The 26,445-nt window shown below is 45.1% G+C and overlaps 1 protein-coding gene across 1 annotated transcript in view; it reads left to right on the top strand.

The window, feature by feature from the left end:
• Positions 1-21,406, top strand: part of ATP6V0D2 (ATPase H+ transporting V0 subunit d2) — a 67,632-nt gene extending 46,226 nt beyond the window's left edge. The window contains exons 6-8 of the mRNA XM_088471533.1: positions 4,398-4,574; positions 11,277-11,354; positions 19,343-21,406. Coding sequence (XP_088327659.1) covers positions 4,398-4,574; positions 11,277-11,354; positions 19,343-19,504 — 417 coding nt within the window. The 3' untranslated portion in view covers positions 19,505-21,406. The remainder of the gene's footprint in view (positions 1-4,397; positions 4,575-11,276; positions 11,355-19,342) is intronic.
• Positions 21,407-26,445: the final 5,039 nt, after the last annotated feature.

A 26,445-nucleotide genomic window follows, 5' to 3' on the forward strand; every position in this document is an offset into this window, starting at 1 on the left:
AACTACCTCTCAACCCTATTCACTGCTTGATACATCACCCACAGAGTGCTGCCTGCCAAGCTGATTAGAATGTTAGGATTCTATTTATTAATTATTACACAGTGAAAAGCCTAAATTTTGGCAAGAACACCCTGTTTAAGAACACATCCCCCCCATAGTTGGCGATAGCAATTACAGGGTTTCAGCAGCGATGGCCTTTGCCTGCTACCTCCAGCAATAGCTTCCCCATGCATAACACAATACACCTATTAAACAAGCACAGTAGCGGTACAAGTCCAGTCAGCTGACTTTCTATCACTGCAGTCATCTTTGGATGGTGAATGCAGACGATCAGGACTGGCCCAATAAAGCAGAAAGTGTCATCTTATCACTGCCAGCTCATAGAAAATTACCATTTTTGAAGTAGACATTATGGGCCTGACTCAGAAGAGCATGCAATTCATCCACAGGGCCGATGTTCATGTAGTTCAGCGATTATTTTGCAAAGAGTTCTGAATGCCCCTAGGACGCATGTATTACACAGAGTGTATGCACAAAGGTGCTGTTATGTCAGATATATGGCGGCAAAGTGATGGGTGTTCATGGGTGGTGACTGAGAGGTGGTCTGAAGCGAACGCAAAAAAAGGCCGTCTCACGGGCGTGTTATGGTTGTGTCGCAAGTATCAGTGAAAGCAACTGCATTCTCAGACGCAGAGCCGCAGCCACAGAGGCCATGTTCAGACAGAGAAACTGGACCTGCCATAGGGCTGGTGCAAGTGTTGTTAGTGCGCCTATTGTGCTGTGTCAAGAACCACCGGCGGTGTTACAGCGTTCAGAGTAGAGATGTGCTCCGCACCATTTTTGCTGGATTTGGATTTGGCTCCGATTAATCGTCCAGTTTTGGATTTGGATTTGCCAAACCGCCATGACTGGTTTTGGATATGGATTTGGATTTTTTTACAAAAATTTACAAGAAAAGCTAAAATCACATATTTTGGGCTGTTTTTTTTGTTCCTAGAGCAGTGTTGACTAACCTTGACACTCAAGCTGTTGTGGAACTATATATCCCAGCATGCCCTGCCACAGTTTTAGCATGCCCTAATAGCAAAACTGTAGCAGTGCATGCTGGGTTATGTAGTTCCATAACAGCTGGAGTGTCAAGGTTAGCCAGCACTGTCCTAGAGTATTATTAACCTCAATAATAGTAATTTCCAGTCATTTACAGTCAATATAGTCCACCTCACAGCTCACAATATGCTGGCTGGTTACTAAGCGACAGAGTAGCGGTACAGACACCGCAGTTTAAAGCACATCTATGAAACATTGCCACACAGCATTGGCAGAAATGAAAGGTAGTGCAGGATGGAATTGTCCTTGGCCCTCCCACCCACTCTTATGTTGGATATTAAAAAGGACATACACACTTTTACAAACCAAGCACTTCAACGACAGGGACTGCCACTTTTGTGGCTGAAGTGCTTGGTTTGTTTGTGCCCCCACAATACAAGCTATCAATCGGCTTAAGGAAACAGCTCTACAGTGGCAAGATATCACCGTCATTGCCATCCTCACCCTCATCAGTGTGAACATCATCCTCACACGCTGGAATCCACCATTACAGAAGTCTCTGTACTGTGATGCAATTGCCGTGAAAGGTCTCTCCTTGTGGAATTTCCAGTTCATTTTGATGAACATCATCTTTTCCACATTTTGGGGAAGTAGCCTCCTACGCCGTTCGCTCACAAGGTTCCCGGCTGTGATGAAGATTCTCTCTGGAGGGTGGGCAGCTTAAGTAATGCAAAGCCAATTTGTACAAGGGCCTCCAAATTGCCTTTTTTTCCTTCCAGTACGTGAAGGGACTCTGGGGCCTATTCATCAACACTAAAATAACATTTTTAAGGACATTTTCCTTAATTAACGTTATTTTAGTATTCATGAACACACTTAACACAGGAGATATCACTGATATCTCCTTGTTAAGTCCCCCTGCGTTAATTTCCACACTCCCCATACATTAGTATGATGATATGGAAATTATGCTATTCATCAAATTCCGAAAAGTATGTATTTTCAGAATTTGATGGAGTTACTATTCGCCACTGTGAGGTGGCGAATAGCAGGTGACACCTGCTTCCAGCTGGTGAGGTCCCCCGGCGTCTCCATCCGGCGCTCTTGTCCGTCCTCTGGCTCCTGGGGCTGTGCAGACACGTGTTCTCCCAGAAGAACACAATAAAGTTTAGAAAAAAATAAATGTTTTTTTTTTTCTAAACTATACTGTGGGCTGCTGGGAGAACACGTGACAGCACAGCCACCAGAGGCGCTGCAGCGGGTAGGTAAGTGCGGGGACGGGGGGGAGGTGAGCGGGGGGGGAGGTTGGGTCTGGACACAAACTTACCGCCGCTGTAGGCAGTGCTGCGCATGCGCTGGCTTTACGAATGTAACAGCTCATGTGCAGAATGGATTACAGCTGCGGTAAGTTTTTGTAGATAGAGATAACTATTTCCCGAAAAGCTGTCATTGCAAAAATGACAGCTTTTCAAAATAGTTAGTTATGGGGAGGAGGAATGATGAATTCCTCCTGTAATTAGGTAGAACTCCATGCGAGTTCTAAACCTAATTACCTCCAGAGAGTTTTAAGGTATGATGAATAGACCCCTCTGTGACATGTCTATTTGTACGGTGTCATGAAAATAATCCTCCACCATTCTTTGGATGGTGATCGTATCAGATAGAGTTACGTTAGAGGTGTCACTAATGTTGGGCAATTCTTTTTTTTTAAACTTGTATTATTTTTTTTAAACTTTTTTAAGTATAAGCATACAGCAGTGTGTTCCGTATACACACTGGCTACAGCAGAGCCCCTTGTGAGACTCTGGACACGGAGCAGTTGTTAAATTAATATATTAAATATAATAATATATAGCAGAGTCAGCGCAGCAAACAGCAGTGTGCCTCCTATACACACAATGGCTACAGCACAGCCCCTTGTGAGACTCTGGATACAGCAGCACAGTTGTTAAATGTTATATGCAGAGTCAGTGCAGCAAACAGTACCGTGCCTCCTATGCACAGCTCGTCTGAAGTTTAACACAGCCCCAAACACAGCCCATCTGAAGTTAAACACAATAGCCCACCTGAAGATAAACATGGCCCCAAGCACAGCATAGTACGCGCAGCATACAGCAGCGTACAGTGTAAAGGCGCCGTGACGCGGTCGTGGCACCTTATATAGAGTCCAAGTTCCGCGAGAATTCGATTCAGGGAAGTTGACGTTCGGCCTCGGCTGGGGATCTGAGTCTGGTGGGAACATCCGAGCCGCAGCTAAGGTAAGCTCAGATTCCCGCTGTTCTGAGCGGTTCAGGTTCCTTGGAATCCAGACCGCACATCTCTAGTTCAAGAAACATAAAAGGGGCATCTCAGTGTTTGCACATTCAGGGCCTAATTCAGACCCGCTCGCGAGCGCTGAGATTCTGTCCACATCTTATGACTTTTATCAAATGGCGCATACGCCACACCCAACATAGGCAACTTAGAGCAGCTGCGAGCCATTCTGAATTGAATGTATCTCAGTTGCTTCTCAATAATGGCTGAATGTGCATCACTGGGTGCACGACTGGGCTGCAGCTGGTCATTTGCACATAAAAGATATATCCTGAGGGCATTTAGCAATCTATTCTAAAGCTGGGTACACACTGACAGATACATTAGCCGATCAATTGATCGGCCAATGTATCTGCTGCCCGTCGGCCAGTGTGTACCCGCAATATGTCGGTGAACATAGGCGTTCACCGACATATTGCACTGGCTCTGCTGCACAGCCGATGGACAGATATGTCTGCAGACATATCTGTCCATCGGCAGGTGTGTACGGGCGGTCTGCAGACATATCTGTCCATCGGCAGACCATGTCTGCAGACCGCCCATACACACACACGCCCCCGACAAGCCCCCTGGTCGCCGGAACCCGCAGCCAGATACAGATGACGGCCGTTCAGTGTGTATGAATGACCATCATCTGCAGATATATCTGTATAGTATGTAACCACCTTAAGTTATACATATAGAGTGTGCACACCATTTTCAGTCGCATCTTCTGCATCAAGCATGTGCTAGGTGTAAGTACCATTACTAGTGATGGTAGTTGCTCTCGCAGCTGGAGGTGTGGGGGCAGATCAATCACACAGATACCTGCATAGGGCTTATGATCAATGTAGGCATCAGGAATTGCGACCGCATTACATGTAACACAGAATCAGGCCCTTAGTGTTCCTTTGTGCACATGTACTGTAGAATAGGTATGGCATTTGCGTTTCAAATGTGAATATTTACATTAAAATGGAATATAAGTATTTAGTATCTCTAATAATATACATGCTTTTCTCTGTTATGTATATAATATAATTTGCTCTCTCGTCCAGTTTGAGGCGGACAGACGGGCATTTGTTATCACTATCAATTCCTTTGGCACTGAGCTTAACAAAGAAGACAGAGAGACCTTGTACCCGACTTGTGGCAAGCTCTATCCAGAGGGACTGCGACTGCTTGCCAATGCGGAAGACTATGAACAAGTGAAAAGCATCGCAGAATACTATGCTGTAAGTACCTATTGTAGGTTACCTTTAGCACTTGCATGGAGCACGTGGACATAATTATAGTATTTCTTTGGAATGTTGTATATACTGTCAGTCACTATAAAATATAACACAGCATACTCACACCCGCCCTGTTTGATACAATGAGCTCTCAGGGGACCCTGCATCGTCCACTATGCTCTCAGTTTGTGGCTACATACTAAGTTACATCCACTCCGCTCCATAAACCCTGATACTGCTACTAGAGATACTGATACTAGACCGCAAAGGCTCTGACACCCTGCCAGAGCCTTTGCCCTCTAGTGCGCATGTGCCATCTTCACAAATATCACTGGCAAGTTGGCGCCGTGGGGGAGGAGGGACCTGCTTGCTAGAGCAAGGTAAGATTCCTCGTTGGGGGAGGGCGCTGCTTAGATAAGGGGGTCCACTTCATATGGGCCTCCTCAGGTGTTAATACGCCCCTGGGTGTGTGTGTGTATATATATATATATATATATATTGTGACACAGTTAGGTTAGGGGGTCCCTCTCCTGGGTAGAGGACTCCTTCCTTACACACACACACAGCAGCAGGGAAGCAGCACACCAGTCTGGATGCAAGTACAAGCTGGTCGGCGCCAGTCTTTATTGTACAATGACAGAAATATAAAGAAAACAGAAATATAAATCCTAGCCCTGTCGGGGCACTAACTTCACAGGTAGTTCCCTCACTACCAGAACCTGGCAGGGCCTAATGCCCTCGCCAGCAACAAAAGCACAGCACAACACTCACAGTTAGGTATCCAAGTGTCTCTGAGCAAACTCCCTGTCTGCTCTCCCAGGTGAGACCATCAGCCCTAAACACACTAGGCTTATATTGGCCACTCTCAGGTGGAAAACTAACAAGCCTGTTACCAGGCTGCGAGAACCAAAACCTGGAGTGGCCGTGGGTGGAGCCCTCCCTCTCCTCTCACCCACAACCCCCAGGTCCCAAACCGGCTTTTCAAAAAGCCGAAACTCAAGCCTGCTACACTGCAGACTTTCTCCTGGGGGTTTAAAACACAAAAGACAGGAATCTGGGACAAATGTACCTGCCACAGACCACTTTACCAGTGATCCTATCACATATCCCCCCCCTTTGTTTCGACCTGTGGGGCGGAACAACTGAAGCCCCCAAACAATGAACGCGTGACAACGCGTCAGCATTGGCCAGCTGGCTTCCTGGCCTGTGTTCCACTGAAAAAGTAAAAGTTTGTAACGCCAAGAACCATCTTGTAATTCTCGCATTACTGTCCTTATTTTCAGACATCCACTTCAGAGGGGCATGGTCAGTGATCAATTTGAACTTTCTTCTGACCAAGTAGTACCTGAGAGCCTCTAACGCCCACTTTATGGCCAACGCCTCCTTCTCCACTGTGGCATAGTTTCTCTCATGTACATTCAACTTTCTGCTAAGATAGAAAATAGGGTGTTCCTCACCCTCCTTGTTCTGGGACAGGACCGCTCCTATACCTACTTCTGATGCATCGGTTTGTACTATGAATTCCCTTTCAAAATTAGGAGTCATCAGGACTGGTTGGGAACACAACGCTACTTTCAACTCCTGAAAAGCTTTCTCTGCCTCAGGACTCCATTCTACCATGACTTTTTGTTTGCCTTTGGTCAGGTCAGTCAGTGGGACTGCCATGGTGGCAAAGTTGGGTATAAACCTCCTGTAGTACCCCGTAATTCCCAAAAAGGCTCTCACCTGCTTCTTATTCAGAGGCTGTGGCCAGTTTTGTATGGCATCAACTTTATTGAGCTGAGGCTTTATCAGGCCTCTGCCAATGGTGTATCCCAGATATTTTACTTCCTCCATGCCTAGACAACACTTTTTTGGGTTGGCTGTCAAACCTGCCTTATAGATGGAGTCCAACACTGCTTGTACCCTGGGTAAGTGAGACTGCCAATCAGGACTATGAATGACCACGTCATCCAGATAAGCAGCCGCATACCGTCTATGGGGCCTTAGAATCCTGTCCATCATTCTTTGGAAGGTAGCAGGTGCCCCATGTAGCCCGAAGGGCAACATCTTGTACTGAAACAAGCCCTCTGGTGCTGAAAAAGCTGTCTTTTGTTTGGCGCTCTCGGTTAACGGTACTTGCCAATACTCTTTGGTTAGGTCAAGAGTGGTTAAATACCTTGCCGTCCCTAGTCTCTCAATCAGTTCATCCACTCTTGGCATCGGGTAGGCATCGAATTTTGAAACGCTGTTCACCTTTCGGAAGTCATTGCAGAAACGCACACTCCCGTCGGGCTTTGGAATCAACACAATGGGACTTGCCCATTCACTATGTGATTCTTCAATAACCCCCAGGAGCAAAGCTGCGTAACCGAGCATTGCGGTTGTATACCCTCTGCTGTGCCTGTTGAGCCTGTTCCAGGTGCTCTCTCACTATCGGCACTACCGCAGCAATTCTCTCCTGCATTTGAGAAACATACTCAATCACCATTTTGTAAGGACTAGACTGCCCCTCCCATGTCTCTTTGGCAATGTCTAGTAACCCCCTTGGGTGTCTCCCATACAACAAGTCGAAGGGTGAAAACCCGGTGGAGGACTGGGGAACTTCTCTTATGGCCAACAATAAATACGGCAATAAGTAATCCCAATCCCTACCATCCTTGTCAACCACTTTCCTAAGCATGTGTTTTAACGTCTTGTTAAACCTCTCGACCAGCCCATCGGTTTGGGGGTGATAAACCAAAGTTCTTAACTGTTCAATTTTGAACAGGCGACATAATTCTTTCATGATTTTTGACATAAACGGTGTACCCTGGTCAGTTAGTATCTCCTTAGGTATACCCAGCCTGCTAAAGACATGAACTAGCTCTCTGGCAATGGTCTTGGTTGACGTATTGCGCAACGGGATCGCTTCTGGGTACCTGGTAGCGTAATCCATTATGACCAGAATATACTGGTGTCCCCTGGCAGACTTCATCAAGGGTCCAACCAAATCCATCGCTATTCTTTCAAACGGCACCTCTATAATAGGCAATGGAACTAGTGGACCCTTAAAATGTGGCCTGGGAGCATGATACTGACACTCAGGGCAGGATGCGCAAAAGTCAGATACCTCTTTATGTAGCCCGGGCCAGAAAAACCTCTGCATTATTCGCTCAGTGGTCTTCTCTACCCCTAGATGGCCTGCCGTTATATGACCATGGGCCAGATCCACCACTGTTCTTCTGTAGGCTTTGGGAACTATTAGTTGTTCCACAACATCTTCCCCCTTCTTAGTCACCTGATATAACAAATCCTGCCACATTGCCATGTGGGGATAGGACAAAGGACTATCAGGGTCTACAGGTTTACCATCAACTACTTTTACATTCTCCCTGGCTTTTACCAAAGTAGGGTCATTCAACTGCTCCACGGCAAAGACCTCTCTTCTGACCTCTAAGTCAAGCAGACGATCACCTGGCCCAACAACACTTCCCACCTCAACGGGAGGCACATCAGTTGGCGGGCCACCGTCACGCTCTGCATTCTCTAGTTCGCCAATCATAGTAGAAAAAGGGAATAACTCTGACTCAGAAGAAACTCCCTCCTCCACTACATTGACAACCTTCTCAAATGGATCGGGGTTGTTCACCTCTGGAACAAAACGGCTTTCCCACAACTTCCAGAAGTGAGCAAAGTCTCTCCCCAATATTGCATCGTACATCAGACCATGCACCAAACCCACAGAAACTATAGCAGAACCACATGGTGTCTCGATGTTCACCTCAGCAGTAACATAATATCGAATATCCCCATGTATGCAGATCACACCAACAGTTTTCCCCTCACACCGCAAGGGGTTCACCAGCTCAGCTTTTATAAGTGTCACCAAGCTACCAGAGTCTAACAGTGCCTCTACTCGGTTGCCATCTACAGTGAGTACACATATGTGCTTATCAGTCTCAGCCTGCCGGTCAGCCGTACAGGCTGTCTGTGCAAAGAAAGACCCCCTGCGGTAGACATGAGCAGTATCACATTGCATAGGTTCAGTTGTAAGTGCACAATTAGCGTCAATATGGCCGAAGCCACCACATCGGAAACACTGAGTCATATTAATGTCTAGTCGTTTACGGGGCAAGAACCTTCCCGGCCTCGCAGGCCTGTCTGCAGGTTCTACACCCTCAGTCTTAGGTACATTCCACCACCCAGCACCCTTCTCCCCTGGAACAGTCTTACCAGTGTCTCTGGGAGTTCGCCGGTGCGCCATCGGGGCTCGGTGGGGCATACTCATCAGCTCCTCAGCCGCCACGTACCTCTCCACCAGCTCGACCAACTGGTCCGCGGACTTAGGGTCTGCATGGCTCACCCACTTGCGCAGAGTCACAGGTAATGATCGCAGGTACCGGTCCATCACGACCCTTTCCACGATCTGTGGTCCCGACAGCGTCTCGGGCTGTAGCCATTTTGAGGACAGATGGACGAGGTCATGCATCTGGGAACGTGGAGGCTTGTCCTTATGGAACTCCCAGCGGTGGACCCGTTGGGCACGAACAAAGGTGGTGACTCCCAAGCGAGTTAGGATCTCCTGTTTTAGTTTTTTATAGTCCTTGGCATCAGCCAGGCATAAGTCGAAATATGCTTTTTGTGGCTCCCCAGACAAAAAAGGTGCCACCAGACTTGCCCACTGCTCCTTGGGCCAACTCTCCCTTTCGGCCGTTCTTTCAAATGCGGCGAGATAGGCCTCCACATCATCGCCCGAAGTCATCGTTTGGAGGAAGTGACTGGCTCGTACGGAGTGAGTGGGGGTGGGAGAACCAGTATTAACATCGCTGGGTCGGGCGACCAGGTGCTGTATCACCTCTTTTATGGCCTGGCTGTTTTCCTCAAAGGAGACCTGTTGAAGTCTGTTACTCTCCTGCTGAGCCCTGGTAGCTTCCTGCTGAGCTGCTGTAGCTTGGAGCAAGGCCTTAATAATTTCCTCCATTTTGTCCTGGGGTGTAGATTGGAAGCTGAACCTTGCCTCTCTGAGCATTGGCTGATGCCTCCTCTATGGGACTCCAAGGACACAGTGTTATTTCCACTCTCACAAATTGGGCGTCTGTCCCTTTAATTTTTAAATGTAAAGTTTTCCTCTTGCTGCAAGTTCAGTGTGTGTGGGTGCCCGCATTCTCCACCATATTGTGACACAGTTAGGTTAGGGGGTCCCTCTCCTGGGTAGAGGACTCCTTCCTTACACACACACACACAGCAGCAGGGAAGCAGCACACCAGTCTGGATGCAAGTACAAGCTGGTCGGCGCCAGTCTTTATTGTACAATGACAGAAATATAAAGAAAATCTAAATATAAATCCTAGCCCTGTCGGGGCACTAACTTCACAGGTAGTTCCCTCACTACCAGAACCTGGCAGGGCCTAATGCCCTCGCCAGCAACAAAAGCACAGCACAACACTCACAGTTAGGTATCCAAGTGTCTCTGAGCAAACTCCCTGTCTGCTCTCCCAGGTGAGACCATCAGCCCTAAACACACTAGGCTTATATTGGCCACTCTCAGGTGGAAAACTAACAAGCCTGTTACCAGGCTGCGAGAACCAAAACCTGGAGTGGCCGTGGGTGGAGCCCTCCCTCTCCTCTCACCCACAACCCCCAGGTCCCAAACCGGCTTTTCAAAAAGCCGAAACTCAAGCCTGCTACACTGCAGACTTTCTCCTGGGGGTTTAAAACACAAAAGACAGGAATCTGGGACAAATGTACCTGCCACAGACCACTTTACCAGTGATCCTATCACATATCCCCCCCCTTTGTTTCGACCTGTGGGGCGGAACAACTGAAGCCCCCAAACAATGAACGCGTGACAACGCGTCAGCATTGGCCAGCTGGCTTCCTGGCCTGTGTTCCACTGAAAAAGTAAAAGTTTGTAACGCCAAGAACCATCTTGTAATTCTCGCATTACTGTCCTTATTTTCAGACATCCACTTCAGAGGGGCATGGTCAGTGATCAATTTGAACTTTCTTCTGACCAAGTAGTACCTGAGAGCCTCTAACGCCCACTTTATGGCCAACGCCTCCTTCGCCACTGTGGCATAGTTTCTCTCATGTACATTCAACTTTCTGCTAAGATAGAAAATAGGGTGTTCCTCACCCTCCTTGTTCTGGGACAGGACCGCTCCTATACCTACTTCTGATGCATCGGTTTGTACTATGAATTCCCTTTCAAAATTAGGAGTCATCAGGACTGGTTGGGAACACAACGCTACTTTCAACTCCTGAAAAGCTTTCTCTGCCTCAGCACTCCATTCTACCATGACTTTTTGTTTGCCTTTGGTCAGGTCAGTCAGTGGGACTGCCATGGTGGCAAAGTTGGGTATAAACCTCCTGTAGTACCCCGTAATTCCCAAAAAGGCTCTCACCCACAACCCCCAGGTCCCAAACCGGCTTTTCAAAAAGCGGAAACTCAAGCCTGCTACACTGCAGACTTTCTCCTGGGGGTTTAAAACACAAAAGACAGGAATCTGGGACAAATGTACCTGCCACAGACCACTTTACTAGTGATCCTATCACTATATATATATATATATATATATATATATATATATAGTACTCATCTATACAATTATAGCAAGCTGTCCTTAGATCATACCGATCTGTCCCCTAAATTTGACGTTACCTTTTAATGGGTAGAACAGTAACTTTGGAAACATAGAGATCCCTTTGGTCTGTGGTAAATACCCTCCCTTTGTTCTCTTGCAGGAGTACAAAGCATTGTTTGAAGAGGTTGGAACTGGAACTGGAGAAAAGACATTAGAAGACAAGTTTTTTGAAAATGAGGTAAGAAATCCATTAAGGGAACCGTGATAGCTCTATTTGCAGCTGGGTTTTGCCTTATGTTAGTATGTGAAGTCTAATAAACTGGCATTCAGGTCAGTGTCCTTCATTCTACAAAGATCCATTGCAAAACTCAGCACAAGTACAGAGAATGTTGGAGACTTCTCACTTTGATCCGGTCACACTGATTTGAGTATAATAAGGTCACCATGACACAATGGGCCTGATTCTGAGTCGCACGCATAAGCGCATGCCGCAGCGTGTATTGGTGGTCACCCATCTGAGACTTAATATAAATGCCGCTATGAACTCCTTCCCTTGTGTACATCCGTGTGGCCGAATGTACAAGGTCTGAGATGCCCACTTTTAGCATCCATGCACGCTGTAATATCGATGCACGATTGGTGCATCCTTAAATGCCACCATTGAAACTATGGCAGGTGCAATTTCCCCATCTGATCATGGCCTCCTATGCTTGTGGCTGTGCATAGCAGCTTTCCCTGACACGTCTTCGATGCGCCCAATAGAAGGACCATCCCCATGCGTGCGCTAAGACACTCCCTGTCACTGCCCAGGAACGCACACTGCATTTTCAATACACTTCTCCCTTTGTGCACCTAAAACCGTGACTCTGAACTGACACAATCGGGACGCATACGTGCAGTAGCCAAAGATCGATACACTACGTCCAACATCAGCAGCGCGTACACCTTTGAAGCAGGCCGTAAGTCTCCTTAGACTAGTCCTTCATTGGTAGATTGCTCTTTGTAAAAGGAATGCACCAGTTTTTCCTGCTTATTTCATAATTGCAGTAAGCGGTATCACTGGCTAAATAAACAGGAACAATGGAAGCAGATAGCTGGTCTTGATAAACCTATGGTGTCAGGTCTTTACAGGGAAGAGGGTGGTGGGTTCTGGTTAGCAGGGCTGCCATCAGAAATCGTGGGGCCCGGCACTCACCAAATAGGCAGGGCCCCCCCACCTCCCCGTGTTTCTGCAACTCCAGCCCCGCAGTGTCTCCCTAGCCAGCACCCCTCTGTCGCTATTCTGCCCCCTGCAGCCCTCAGACATTTACCTTCTCCTGTATCTTCTGGCTGTTCCTCCTCGCGCTGCAGCCGGATCCTCTGTCAGTGGTGCGGCGTGCATGATGTAATGGCGTCATGCGTGCCTTGCCTCAATAAAAAAAATAAAAACTTTATTGTACCAGTTGCAATACCCCCACATTTCACTCTCTCTCAGCGATCCCCCCACATTCCCCCATCTCAATGACACCTCCTACTTTCCCCTCTCTCAATGATCCCCTCCACATTCCCCTCTCTCAGTGACCCACCACACAAACTCCCGTCTGTCAGTGACCCCCCCCACACACACTCCACGCTGTCTGTCAGTAACCTCCCCCCAGGGCCGGCCCTAGCCCAAATTTTTTGGTAAGCGAGTAGGTTTTTTGGCGCCCCCCTGTGCAGTGCCCCTTGTGCCCCCATTAGTAAGCTTATATAGTGCCCCCAGTAGTAGTCCCCCCTCTTGTAGTGCCCCTAGTAGTAGTCCCCCCATTGTTGTGCCCCCAGTAGTAGTCCCCCCCAGTAGTAATCCTCCCTTCAAGTGCCCCCAGTAGTAGCCCCCCTTCAAGTGCCCACAGTAGTAGTCCCCCCCAGTAGTAATCCTCCCTTCAAGTGCCCCCAGTAGTAGTCCCCCCTTCTAGTGCCCCCAGTAGTAATCCCCCTTCTAGTGCCCCCATTAGTAATCCCCCCTTCAAGTGCCCCAGTAGTAATCCTCCCTTCTAGTGCCCCCTGTAATCCCCCTTCAAGTTCCCCCAGTAGTAATCTCCCCTTGAAGTACCCCCAGTAGTAATCCCCCCTTCAAGTACCCCCAGTAGTAATCTCCCCTTCAAGTACCCCCTGTAGTAATCCCCCCTTCTAGTGCCCCCTGTAGTAATCCCCCCTTCAAGTGCCCCAGTAGTAATCCTCCCTTCTAGTGCCCCCAGTAGTAATCCCCCCTTCAAGTACTCCCAGTAGGAATCCCCCCTTCAAGTGCCCCAGTAGTAATCCTCCCTTCTAGTGCCCCCAGTAGTAATCCCCCTTCAAGTGCAACCCCAGTAGTAATCCTCCCTTCTAGTGCCCCCTGTAGTAATCCCCCCTTCAAGTGCCCCAGTAGTAATCCTCCCTTCTAGTGCCCCCAGTAGTAATCCCCCCTTCAAGTACCCCCAGTAGTAATCCCCCCTTCAAGTGCCCCAGTAGTAATCCTCCCTTCTAGTGCCCCAGTAGTAATCCCCCCTTCAAGTACCCCCAGTAGTAATCCCCCCTTCAAGTGCCCCAGTAGTAATCCCCCCTTCAAGTGCCCCCAGTAGTAATCCCCCCTTTAAGTGCCCCCAGTAGTAATCCCCCCTTCAAGTGCCCCCAGTAGTAATCCCCCCTTGTAGCCCCCCCCCAGTAGAGACACACGTTATAAAAAACAAAACAAAAAAAAAACACTTGCCTGAACCCCCCGCTCCTGTTCCCGCCGCCGATATCCGCTACTCCCGACCATTCTCCAGGGCCGCTTTGCATTATGGGAGAGACGCCGTCATGATGACGTCTCTCCCATTACCCACTGCGGGAGCTGGAAGATGGCTCCCGCAGTGGGAGCTACAGCAGCCGATGAGAGGTCAGACTCTCATCAGCTGCTGAAACAAACACACAGCTGCCGACTCCGGCGGCTGTGTGTTTGGCACTGTGTAGCGCTGACCGAACTCCGTCCGGTCAGCGCTACACGCACGGTGCAGACTGGTGCACCACTGTAAGCCACTGAAATGTGCATGGTCGCGGCCGCGGCGCCCTTCACTACGTGGCGTCTTACGCGGCTGCGTACCATGCGTAACCATAGAACCGGCCCTGACCCCCCCCCACACACACATACACTCTACCCTCTGTCAGTGACCCCCCACACATTCACCTCTGTCAGTAACCCCCCCACACACACACATACACTCTCCCCTCTGTATGTCAGGGACCCCCCCACACATTCACCTCTGTCTGTCAGTAACCCCCTCAACACACACACACTCCCCTCTGTCAGTGTCCTCCCCACACACACTCCCCTCTATCTGTCAGTGCCCCCCCAGACACTCACACACACACACCCTCTGTCAGTGCCACACCACAGATTCCCCTGTCTGTCAATGCCCCCCCACACACACATTCCCTTTTTTCTTTCAGTGCCCCCCCCAGACACAGACATTCCCCACTGTCTGTAAGTTCCCCCCCCCCCCCAGACATTTCCCTCTGTATCATTGCCCCCCTCCCCCCTGTCTCTCAGTGGTGCCCCTCCCCAATTAACTTACCTCTGTCAGTGTCCTGAGAGGCCCACCTGCTCACTTCCGTCTGTTGCAAGAGGCTTGACTTGCAGAGAGTCCGTGTGGGCAGACTGGTGAGTCACACTGCAGCTCTCTCAGGCATATGCTGTCTCTGAGCTACTCTGTCTGTGCTCATTGTCAGGTGGTTGGTCTGGAGGAGGGGCCAGCCAAGAGGAAGTAAAGGAGGCTATGCTTGCTCAGTAATCGCTGTCAGTGACAGATGCCCGGCGCTGCGGTGCGGATCCTCAGTGAGAAGGATCTGCTATGTGTCGGGGAATACCTGCGGGCCATTACTCCCAAGGGACACCTGCTGCATGACTGGTAGGTCTGTCCCTGTGCGGGCCCCCCTTGCTACCCGGGCCCGGGACTCCAGACCCGGCAGTCTCCCCCTGATGGCGGCCCTGCTGGTTAGTACAGTATCTTAATGAAATCTAAACACACCCTGCATATCTGCATAAAAACAAATAAAAACACAAAGTTGCCTTTATACTGTCTATCCTCCTGGAAGGGGAAGCTGATATAAACATTTTCTAATTAACATCCATTAAGTGATACCAACATTCTCATTATTAGGGGCCTATTCATTAAACATAAAAATTCAATGGAGATAATTAGCTTTAGAACTCTCATGGAGTTCTAGCTAATTATAGGTGGAATTCATCATTCCACCTCTCCATAAGTATCTATTCCGAAAAGCTGTCATTTTTGCGATGACAGCTTTTCGGGAAATAGATACTTTTCCCTGCCTACACTACCTTATTGCATCTGGAAACAGTGCTGCGCATGCGCTGTTACATCTGTAAAACCAGCGCATGCGCAGCACTGCCTGCAGATGCGTTAAGTTTCTTCTTACACCTTTAAATATATGTTTTTAATTTGGAACCTGTCACTACCACAGTGATTTAATATACTGTCAGTCTCTGCCACATTTTGTTAGTGCAATCTAAACTATCCTAAATTACCATTGTACTGTATAGTATTACAATCTACAACAATATTGTAATTTAAAATAGCTCAAAATATGTGCATTCAGCTCTGTTCATATCTGCCAGCCCTCAACATGTATTTACCCAGAGATGACTACTGTACCGCAGTGGTTTTTTACTTACTGATCGCTGCTGAAGGGGTCTGGTATAAAAGATAGTCAATATAAAAGTTGACAGTCAATAGGTCAACACCAAATAGTCGACATGCACTATGTTGACAGGGACAAAAGGTCCACAGTTACAAACGGTCGACAGCAAACTGTTAACATGGTTAAAAGGTCGCCAAATAAATGGTCGACACAAAAAAAAGTGACCTTTTTTTCCATTTAAGCCTAATCCTCACCTTAACCATTCCCCTAGTGCCTAACCCTAACCCTCCCCCTGGTGCCTAATCCTAACCCTACCCCAGTGCCTGCACCTATCCCTAGCTTAACCCTAACCACCCCCCTAGTGCCTAATCCTAACCCTACCCCAGTGCCTGCACCTAACCCTAGCTTAACCCTAACCACCCCCCTAGTGCCTAATCCTAACCCTCCCCCAGTGCCTGCACCTAACCCTAGCTTAACCCTAACCACCCCCCTAGTGCCTAATCCTAACCCTCCCCCAGTGCCTGCACCTTACCCTAGCTTAACCCTAACCACTCCCCTAGTGCCTAAACGTCCCCTCCGGCAGCCTAAAGGTGTGTACACACCTACAGATATGAAAGAAAGGAAAAAGAAAGTACTCTATATTGTAGGGGCACAGTTCTCTGCTTTAATAAGATAAAACTTAACGTTTATTAGAAATATAAATAAAAAAATTCAGGACAGACAAAATGGAGGACAAACAACATATATATAGATAAGCAGGGTATTGGAGAATAAACCAAGAAAGTCGGAAAATTATATAATCTTCCGATGGTTACCTGCTGGTGATTGAGTATGAAAGTAAAGTCTCTTCTATTAGAAAATGAGATCAACCAATGAGATAAATAGAAGTCTCATATATGGATATACAACATGCAAGAGACCAAAAAATAATCAAAAATGATTCATATTATGTAACCAAGTACAATGAAAATGGGTCTTTATGACATCATATATAGTCTCTAATGGTTGCATAAACATGATACATTATATCATACCCATAATAAAATCTGAAAGTAGCCTGGGTGAAAAATCTAATGACAATACAATAAGTTTGATAATCAGACTGACGAAGCCGTGTCAGGTGAAACGCGCGTCTTGCTTCCGGGTAGTCTCCGGAGTGCATGTGGAGACTCCCGCTGTTGGGACAACGCTGCTGCTACACAGCCACTATTGGTATCAGGTATTTACTGTTTTCGAGGGACACCTGGGCAGCACCGTCTCATTCAATGTTCCCCCTGCACTGTGATCTCATATCAGAGGGGTGAGTCGTGTCATTTGCTGACCCGGTGATGTTCTCTCCTTTTCTCTCAATTCTTTGGGTTCAAGTGGAGTGTTAGCGGTGCCAGGGAGCCAACGATTGGGAAATCTCTCTCATTTATTCTGGCAACAGGAGTATTATATCACCTAGCTATTACCACTGAACACTCCAATCTGTTTTTCGGGTGATTCATATTCTCTCACTGTTCCGCCGGGTAGCCTACGCTTTATATAGCAGGCTATCTATGGAGTAGACAGGGGAGTCATTTTGGATACCTACCTGACTATATTTCATACCCTCATGGTATATGTGATAGGTCCGCTCATGCTCCATTCACTACATTATGTACATGGAGTATAGCAGCAACCTACCCCTTACTAACAAGTGAGCGGTTACTTTTCTATTTCTATTTTAGTATAATACCTGATTTTTTGTATGTTCCCTTTTGTCCTTAACCATCACTATATCTTTATGATTTATCTACAATACTTGAATATTTATGTGTTGTGGTCTTTATTATCAATCATTGTGCGTATGACTCATTTACCTGGACATGTATGATGTATTATGCCGCAATCCTTGTTGGGTAATAAATGTTTTCTGAGAAATTGATTTATGGACATGCAGAGGGTATTTGGTGGGTGGACATATTCTACCACAATACTTAGATGTAGCAGCGTTTTGTTTCAATATTTGATATATATTATTCTGATTATCAAACTTATTGTATTGTCATTAGATTTTTCACCCAGGCTACTTTCAGATTTTATTATGGGTATGATATAATGTATCATGTTTTTGCAACCATTAGAGACTATATATGATGTCATAAAGACCCATTTTCATTGTACTTGGTTACATAATATGAATCATTTTTGATTATTTTTTGGTCTCTTGCATGTTGTATATCCATATATGAGACTTCTATTTATCTCATTGGTTGATCTCATTTTCTAATAGAAGAGACTTTACTTTCATACTCAATCACCAGCAGGTAACCATCGGAAGATTATATAATTTTCCGACTTTCTTGGTTTATTCTCCAATACCCTGCTTATCTATATATATGTTGTTTGTCCTCCATTTTGTCTGTCCTGAATTTTATTTTTATTTATATTTCTAATAAACGTTAAGTTTTATCTTATTAAAGCAGAGAACTGTGCCCCTACAATACAGAGTACTTTCTTTTTCCTTTCTTTCACTATGTAACTTACTCTTTAGGTGCACCTCCCATTACTTATTGGGTACTATTTCCCAATTATGACTTTATGATTAAGGAGTTTTTTTTTCTCTGCTGTCACATATCAATACCAATATTGATACCAGTGCTTGGGGTTACCCCTTAATTCCCCTTTTCCCTCATTTTTACACCTACAGATATATCTGTTCAATCTGTCTGGTGGGAAGGAAAATCTGGTCCGTTTTCCAGTGTTTGGTAACAAATATCTATTGTTATTTGCTCCCATACATTACCAGATTTTCCATCCCACCAGACTGATTGGACACATATATATCTCTAGGTATGTACGCAGCTTTAGCCTAACCCTTTCCCAAGTGCCTAACCCTCCCCCTGGTGCCTAATCCTAACCCTGCCCCAGTGCCTGCACCTAACCCTAGCTTAACCCTAACCATCCCGCTGGTGCCTAAATGTCCCCTCCGGCAGCCTAACCCTGCCCCAAGTGCCTACCACTAACCCTCACTCTAACACTATTCGTAAAATTGTTGAAAAACTATATTCAACTATGTTGACTATTTGTGTGTTATTCATTTGCACTTGCTGGTCTTTTAAGCCTCTCAACCTTTTAATCCTGTGAACCTTTTGTCAGTCGACCTTTTATACTTGTTGGTCTTTTGTCCCTGTCGACCACATCGACCATCTGTAGTTGAACTATTGACTGTCGACCTATTCGATGTCGATCTTCTATCCTGTAGAAGATATTATTTTTCCACCACTGCCTCTACCATAGATGAAATATAAAGCGATATTACATGTAGACAGCAGGGATCTCATTAATGGTTTTGTTACTTTATAATATTTCTGAGAGGACATTTAGGGCTAGTGCATAACATAGGTGTAAATTACTTTAAAGTAAAGAGCCTGAATAAATAGTGACTTCCCGTCCATATGCTGTATACATGTGTGCGCATTCGCTTTCTGACCATGGGCACAGCGAAATCACACCTGATACGCCAGCTGGCATAGTACTCGCTCTGCATCTGCCCCTCTATGTACATTTTTGTGATTTGCATGTTTAATATAACAAAAATGGTATCTTACTTTTCCTCCCAAGGTAAAAATGAATGTGCTGGCGTTTAACAACCAGTTCCACTTTGGTGTCTTCTACTCTTACATTAAGCTGAAGGAACAAGAATGCCGAAATGTTGTCTGGATTGCAGAATGCATTTCTCAAAGACACAGAACTAAAATTAATAACTACATCCCCATTCTGTAACCTATCACCTGTCAGTTTGACCTGCCGGAAATGCAGAATTGTAATAGCTTCTTGACTAATCTTTTATTTATAGAGCATTAGCATATTCTGCAGTGCTGTAGAATGGGAGTTTGCTGCACTGTACACTGCATGTAATATGTCTAATATTACCCAGCACATATCAGTAAGGCTCATTCACAAACCACAAAAAGTGTGGCCCCAGTATGCTCCTGATCTGCAGTAGCGTATTCCGAGACGCATTGGCCACTTCCCCTTTCTGGGAACTGTAAAAATAAATCTGCACCTGTATTTGCACTTCTGTGAATACTCAAAGTCTTAAGGCGGGTATCCACTACAAGATCTGAAAACGACTGCACGATTACGACATTGTAATCGTTCAGTCGTTTGTCAGTCGTGTGATGAGCCTGCACTGAACGAGCAGTCGTTCAGTGCAGGGTCATCAATCATATGGAAACATGCTGAACCTGACGATATCATCAGGTTAACCAGCATGTTGGAAAGATGATAGATGTCTAAACGACCAGCGGGCACGCGCATCGCTGGTCGTTTTAGCCACTTTTGCAAACGATTGAACGATCAAACGATAATTATCGTTCAACTTAATCGTCTAGTGGATACCCTCCTTTACTTATTCAACTTTTATCTCTTTATTCATTTAAACTTTTCAGTCTTTCCTAAAATACTGTTTCATTATCTTAATTTGTGCCTTAATCATGAATGTGAAGAGACATCAGTACTAAATTTAAACGTGGGTATTAGAGGGGAACAGGGACAGAACTATGGGAGACAATGGAGGCGCCTGCCGCCGGGCTCCAGCTCTGAAGGGGCACCTCCTCCATTGTCCACAACATATCCACCCCACTTGGGGCTGTAACTATGTACTCGGAGTGTACCATCATGGCCGCCCAATACAAGGCACCCCTTCCCGGCACCTGAGAAGTCACCGTACACTAGTGGAGAGCTCCATGTCAGACCATCAGCTGCTGCCTTTGTCTATCTATCTATAGCCTGTCTGCATGCATGCAAATTGCTACATTACAGTGTCAGCGGCTTTGACGGGGGCGCAGCAAATTGTAACTTGCCTCCTGGCATCTGGGATAAACTTACGCCACTGGAGGGGAAGGGAGGGTGGCACCAACAGCCCTGCTAACCACCAAGAGAAATCTAGTGCTTTTGCAGGAATGAAGATGCTACCTGTAATAAAGGGCAGTCTCTTTTGTTAAGAGATGTACTGGGGCTGTAATTCCGCTCCAGAAATCCCCTTTGCGTACGAAAAATGGCGTGGCATCACAGCATGCCACCATCCTGCTACATGCTGGCTGAGTAGAGCGCTGGGAGTTCGAGCTGCACAGCCAATATTTCGGGGTGCATCGGCCCTTCTGGCATCTGGCAGAAGTGACATATGGCCAGAACGGCTCTGCCCTAGTTGCACCTGCTTCACCCTGCCCTGTCAGTTCATTTAAATGATCCAGTATTCCATTTTCTCAATTTTAGCGCCAAACTAAGAGCACTTTATCCACCCTTAAGAAGGGTCCATCAAATTCCTAACATCAGAGGGTGCGAACTCTTCAACCCACAGACACAGCAATTTTGGTTCACAAATCCCTATGCTTTCCTGTAAATCAGGTGCACTTGCCTAAATGTAAATGTAAGAAAATAAATTTGCACTGTACTTTTTTTACTTTGTGAATGAGCCTTAGTGACTCCCAACACGTTTGTCAGGACTAATTGTGGGTCACGTCATCAGAATGTATATGTCACAAAAATGATCAATGATTTATTTGTGCATTATGAAAAAAGATGATTATATGAAATTTGATTTATTGTTTAGTATATTTCATATGTAAATAAAACATTAACATTACTTCACAGTGGCTCAAATAAACTATATACATACTTGGAACTATCATTCCCTGTTTTCAGAGTGTTCATTATATACAGAATATTGCGAGTGCATAGCTCCAATTATTCAATTGTTTTTTTGTTTAAACAAACTGATAACGCTACACTTACACCCCATACATGGTTTCTGAAACAAACGTGTTTACTTGTCAACATTTCGTGGGCCCTAACCCCGGTGTAGTCTCTGAGTGCCGCCTTCTATCCATTGCTGTGTATATATACTGTATATATACAGTATGTGTATATATATTGTGGTGAGAGGGGTGGTCTCTCACCTGAATTGCCCACATTCTGCTGGGATCAGCTCTCTCCAATGGAGGAAAAAAAACAAGATTGGCACATTCTGCACCTACAATAGAAGTTTGGAATTCCTGGTTTTCTGGGCTGCACAGCTCAAACTGGAAATATAGAATTCCGGGTTTTTCCGGTCCCCCAGAATCAGCAGGAAGGGTTTAAAACTCTCATACACCTGATACTCCTTGCTCCTGATGTCGGACAAACTGGCCAGGCGATAGGCTAGGGGTGGTGGTTAGCCATAAGGTGCTAGGACCTGGAGTGTCCACAGACATTAGCACAAGGAGTGCTGAGACATTTACTTTTATGTTGGTTGTTTATTTTCTGTTATGTGCCTGTGTGTGTCCAGGCCTAACCTCACGTATGCTAAGGTGCAATGTCTGCTACCATTAAAAAGACACTGCTTTACCAAGTACCTGCCTGTCTGGAGCCCTCATTTCAATTCCTTGTGTTGTTAGATAGATAGATACTGTTTGTATATATATATATATATATATACTGTGTATACAGTATATAAATATATATGTGTGTGTGTGTATATATATATATATATATATATATGTGTGTGTATATATATATATATATATACATACATATATTAAATATACTGTATGTTTATATATATATATATATATATATATATATAGTGTGTATATGTATGTGTGTATATATATATATATATATATATATATATCCAGCAAGTCAAAAGACAACGGGGCACTCACCAGAGTAAAGATAGGGTCACAGGTAATTTATTGCTTACATCTCCAGTCATTCGATGTTTCAGTCAAAATAGACCTTTCTCAAGACATGCAACTATACCAACAAGTCATCCACAAAAGCAAGTTTGTAAGAGGAATAGCATCAAACAATCTCCTTACCTGAGTCTCCTTAAGTAGCCACCTTAAGCTGGCCACACATCTAAAGATTATCTGTCCAACCAGCCAACTAGTTGATTGGTTGGAATGAAAATCTGGTAAGGAATCAAATCAGCAATTTGCTCCCAAACGCTGGAAAATGGACTAAAACTGTTGTTTGAATAAAATGTTTAGATCAAACATTTAACAAAACTTGTCTGATGACCATTTTCATCTGTTTTCTGGCATTTAGGAGCAAATTGCTGATCATCAGTTACTCCCATACGTTACCAGATTTTCATTCCAACCAATCAACAAGTTGGCTGGTTGGATGTAAGTTGGTCTAGTGTGTGGCCAGCTTAACCGGCGTGTTTGGACGCTGTGTACATCCGGACCGGAAGTCATGCGTTCCATAGCCTGGAACGCCTGCTCCGAAACCGGAAGTGCATTCTCAATCCCTAGTAAGCTTACTGAGGTGCATCAATACAACTCCGTACACACAGGCAATGTCCGTATGTTATCAGCATCCGGACTGGAAGTCATGTGTTCCACAGCTTGGAACACATGCCCCGAAACCAGAAGTCTGTGTCAGAGCAGTAGTAAACAATAAAAATAGATTTAAAGTGCACCAAGCTGCCTCCGCGTAAACAAAAACAGAGTGCAGACAACCAGACACCACATAGTTTCGCTGAGTGATCGCAGCTTCTTCAGAAGCAAATATTTGCTTCTGAAGAAGCTGAGACCACTCAGCGAAACGTGTTAAGAAAGGACTACTATTCCCAGCTTTTCCCCAGGATTATTTATTGGACCCTGCAATGCACTTTACTAGAGCCCTAACCTTTGTGTTGGAAAACAAATCTATCCAGTTCTGGACTCCAGGAATCAATACAGCTACTGCGAGGATGTCTTGCACATTACCTGAGAAGACCTATTATGGACTGGTAAATCAATTCTCATTAACATCGGTTTATTACCATTATTGCATTTGGAATCTCCATTGGCATAATTTCACTTGTATCTAATAACTATATTTGATATAAGGATCAATTTTGCAGACCTATATTTGGGACTCCATCCTGGGATTATTTGCTTCATCTGCTACATGCTGCTATTTTTTATATATATTTTTTATTTATTATTTTAACTGATTATTTTCAGTGTTTTTATCACAATGTGTTATTAAATTACGTTTTCCTATTGAACCAAGTCGCAATTTAATGTCTTTTTAATTTGAGCGCTGTAACTATTTATTATATTTTCTCCTCGTATGTATGCATGAAAATGTTGGCGTAAGCCACCGCGAGGTTAGAGCCCATCGCGGTCCCAGCTACTTGTAGGAAATAATCCTCATCATACATAAAGTGGTTATTCCTGAGTACTAGATCTAACAGATCCAAGATAAATTCTACCGGTGGGGCCATGGGTAGGTCTTAGCAACAATAATTTTTTACAGCTAGTATCCCCTGTTCATGAGGGATAATAGTGTAAAGTGATGACACGTCTAAAGTTACCAACATAGCCTCATCAGGAAGATCAGAGATGTCTTAGTTCTGTTCAAGAAATCCCCAGTATCCTTCAAGTAACTAGGAACTAGTGTAACAAGTTCCTGTAGAAAACAGTCTACAAATTGTGCGAGTGGCTGGAGGAGAGAGCCCCTGTCTGAGATAATAGGGCACCCTGGGGGGTTATCCAGGGTCTTATGCACCTTGGGTAGGGTGTAAAAAATGGGACAAATCAGTGCCTCAACTCGTAAAAACAAAGCGACTCCCTCTTCCAACCACCCGCACAGCATTATCAATCACAGAGCCAATCAGTTTTTGAAGTAGTATCTACAGTAAAGGCTGCTCTACGTCTGAACGTTCTTTGTTGCTTAGGGGGACCACTAGGGTTACCAAAGAGCCATCTATACACCTGATGGTTAGAATAGTCACTATTCACAGTGCTTAATTTCTTCTTTTTAACAGAAATCAGATCCCTTTTATATAACGCTATTTGGGTCTGTAGCTTTTCACACCAACTGGTCGTTTTATCAGTTGTTAATAAGGTGAGGCTCGATTTCTCCAATTTCTTAATTTCATCACGGATCTTAACTAATTCAAGGCCAACCTCCTCCACTACCAGCCAAGATCAAGTCTAGTGAACATGTGTTTGAGACTCCACACCACTTAGTGCACAAGGACGCACTTGATCTGCCGATAGTGGAGATGTTGACAACCCTAAAGCCTTGAGGGATTTTTTTAGATCTACCTGTATGGTACTCTGAAAGAAATTGGCCGTGGAGGACCAGGTCTGTCTCTTTACATTTAAGTCTTAGTAGTTTGTGATACACATCTATTGGTGTTTCTGCGGATAAAGTATTAAATTCAAATTGATCAAAATTTACTTTCTCCACGTCATCATCCATCAGGGACACCAAGAGATTATCTGCTTCGCACAGGAATAACTCGTCCACAATGAAGGCTCTCTTTTGGGACATAGCTCAATGCAGAGATGTGCACAAGGATAAATGAGAGTACTTTAAAGACCAAAAAAATCTAAATAGTACCGTACATACAACTATAAACATGAAAGACAAATGTATCTTAAATGTATGGTAATCCACAATAGAGTGGCCTTGGTCAAAAAAGGCCCCTTAAATCCATTTAAAAAAATCATAACAGAGATTCCTAGAATAATTCCATCCAAAAAGTGCTTCATGTATTGATAGAAACATATATAGGTTGTCTTCAGTGATGTGTGTCAGGAAAAGAGAAAAGCATCCAGGCAATAAGGATAATGCTCTCAATAATAGAAAAAATTATATATATATTGGATTTGACATAAGGGTCACCCCAGTCTACGCCGACATGATCTGCTCCTTCTCTGCTTTTCTGACACCTCCGCACAAACATAAATTTTTGCTCCATCCCACCGTGCGCAACACACACAGTAGCAGAACATTTCTGTGTTAAACGAGGGGATAGGTTGCATGGATAATCAATAGCACAGTTAAGCTGCAATAACTACCCATTGTTCACTCTGTGGAGCCAAAGCAGAAAGTTGAATACGTAGGGATGTGTCTAGAGATGTATGCCGATGGTTTTCAATCCGGATTCATCTTTGTGTTTTGGTTTTGCAAAACCACTCTCACGTGTTTTGGTTTTGGATCTGTATTTTAAAAAAAAAAAAAAAAAAACGTCTCAAATGACGTAATTTTGACCTGTTATTGTGCAATCCAAAACCCAAGTTTGTTTTCTAAATCCAAGTTCCAAACCGCAGGAGGATCCGAACCGGGACTCAGTACCCCAAAGTGATTCCGAACTTGGACTCGGTTCGAGACGGTATTCCTAAATTTGGTTGTTGTCGGTTCTCCAAGAACCAGACCTGCACATCTCTAGAATTATTTATTTATTAACAGTTTCTTATATAGCGCAACATATTCTGTTGCGCTTGCCAACTGGAAACATTAATAGCACAAAACTGGGTAATAACAGACAGATATATAGGTAGAAAGGCCCTGCTTGCAAGCTTACAGTCTATAGGGAAATAGGCATTGATACACAAGGATAGGTGCTATATTATTGCATTTTGGTGCATCCAGAATGCAGAGTTTCTTGGTGGGCTGCATGATCCAGTCATACAGGAATGTCGGCCAAATGTCAGGAGGTTGTGCAAGAAAGGCAATGTGAGAGGTTATGTGTGGACTGTGAAAGGGGATATAATTAGATATGGAAGCTATGAAGGTTATATGGGCGGTTCTGGAATCTGATAAGCTTGCCTGAAGGGGTGAAGTTCAGGGAACACTTCAAGGTTTGGAGACTAGAGGAAAGTCTTATTGTGTGCAGAGGGCATTCCCCAGAGTGAGTGCAGCACGAAAAAAGTCCTGTAACTATGAATGGAAGCAAGTAA

Source organism: Taudactylus pleione, unplaced genomic scaffold, assembly GCF_031769625.1.
Source record: "Taudactylus pleione unplaced genomic scaffold, aTauple2 ptg000114l, whole genome shotgun sequence".
In the NCBI taxonomy this organism is placed as follows: Eukaryota; Metazoa; Chordata; class Amphibia; order Anura; family Myobatrachidae; genus Taudactylus; species Taudactylus pleione.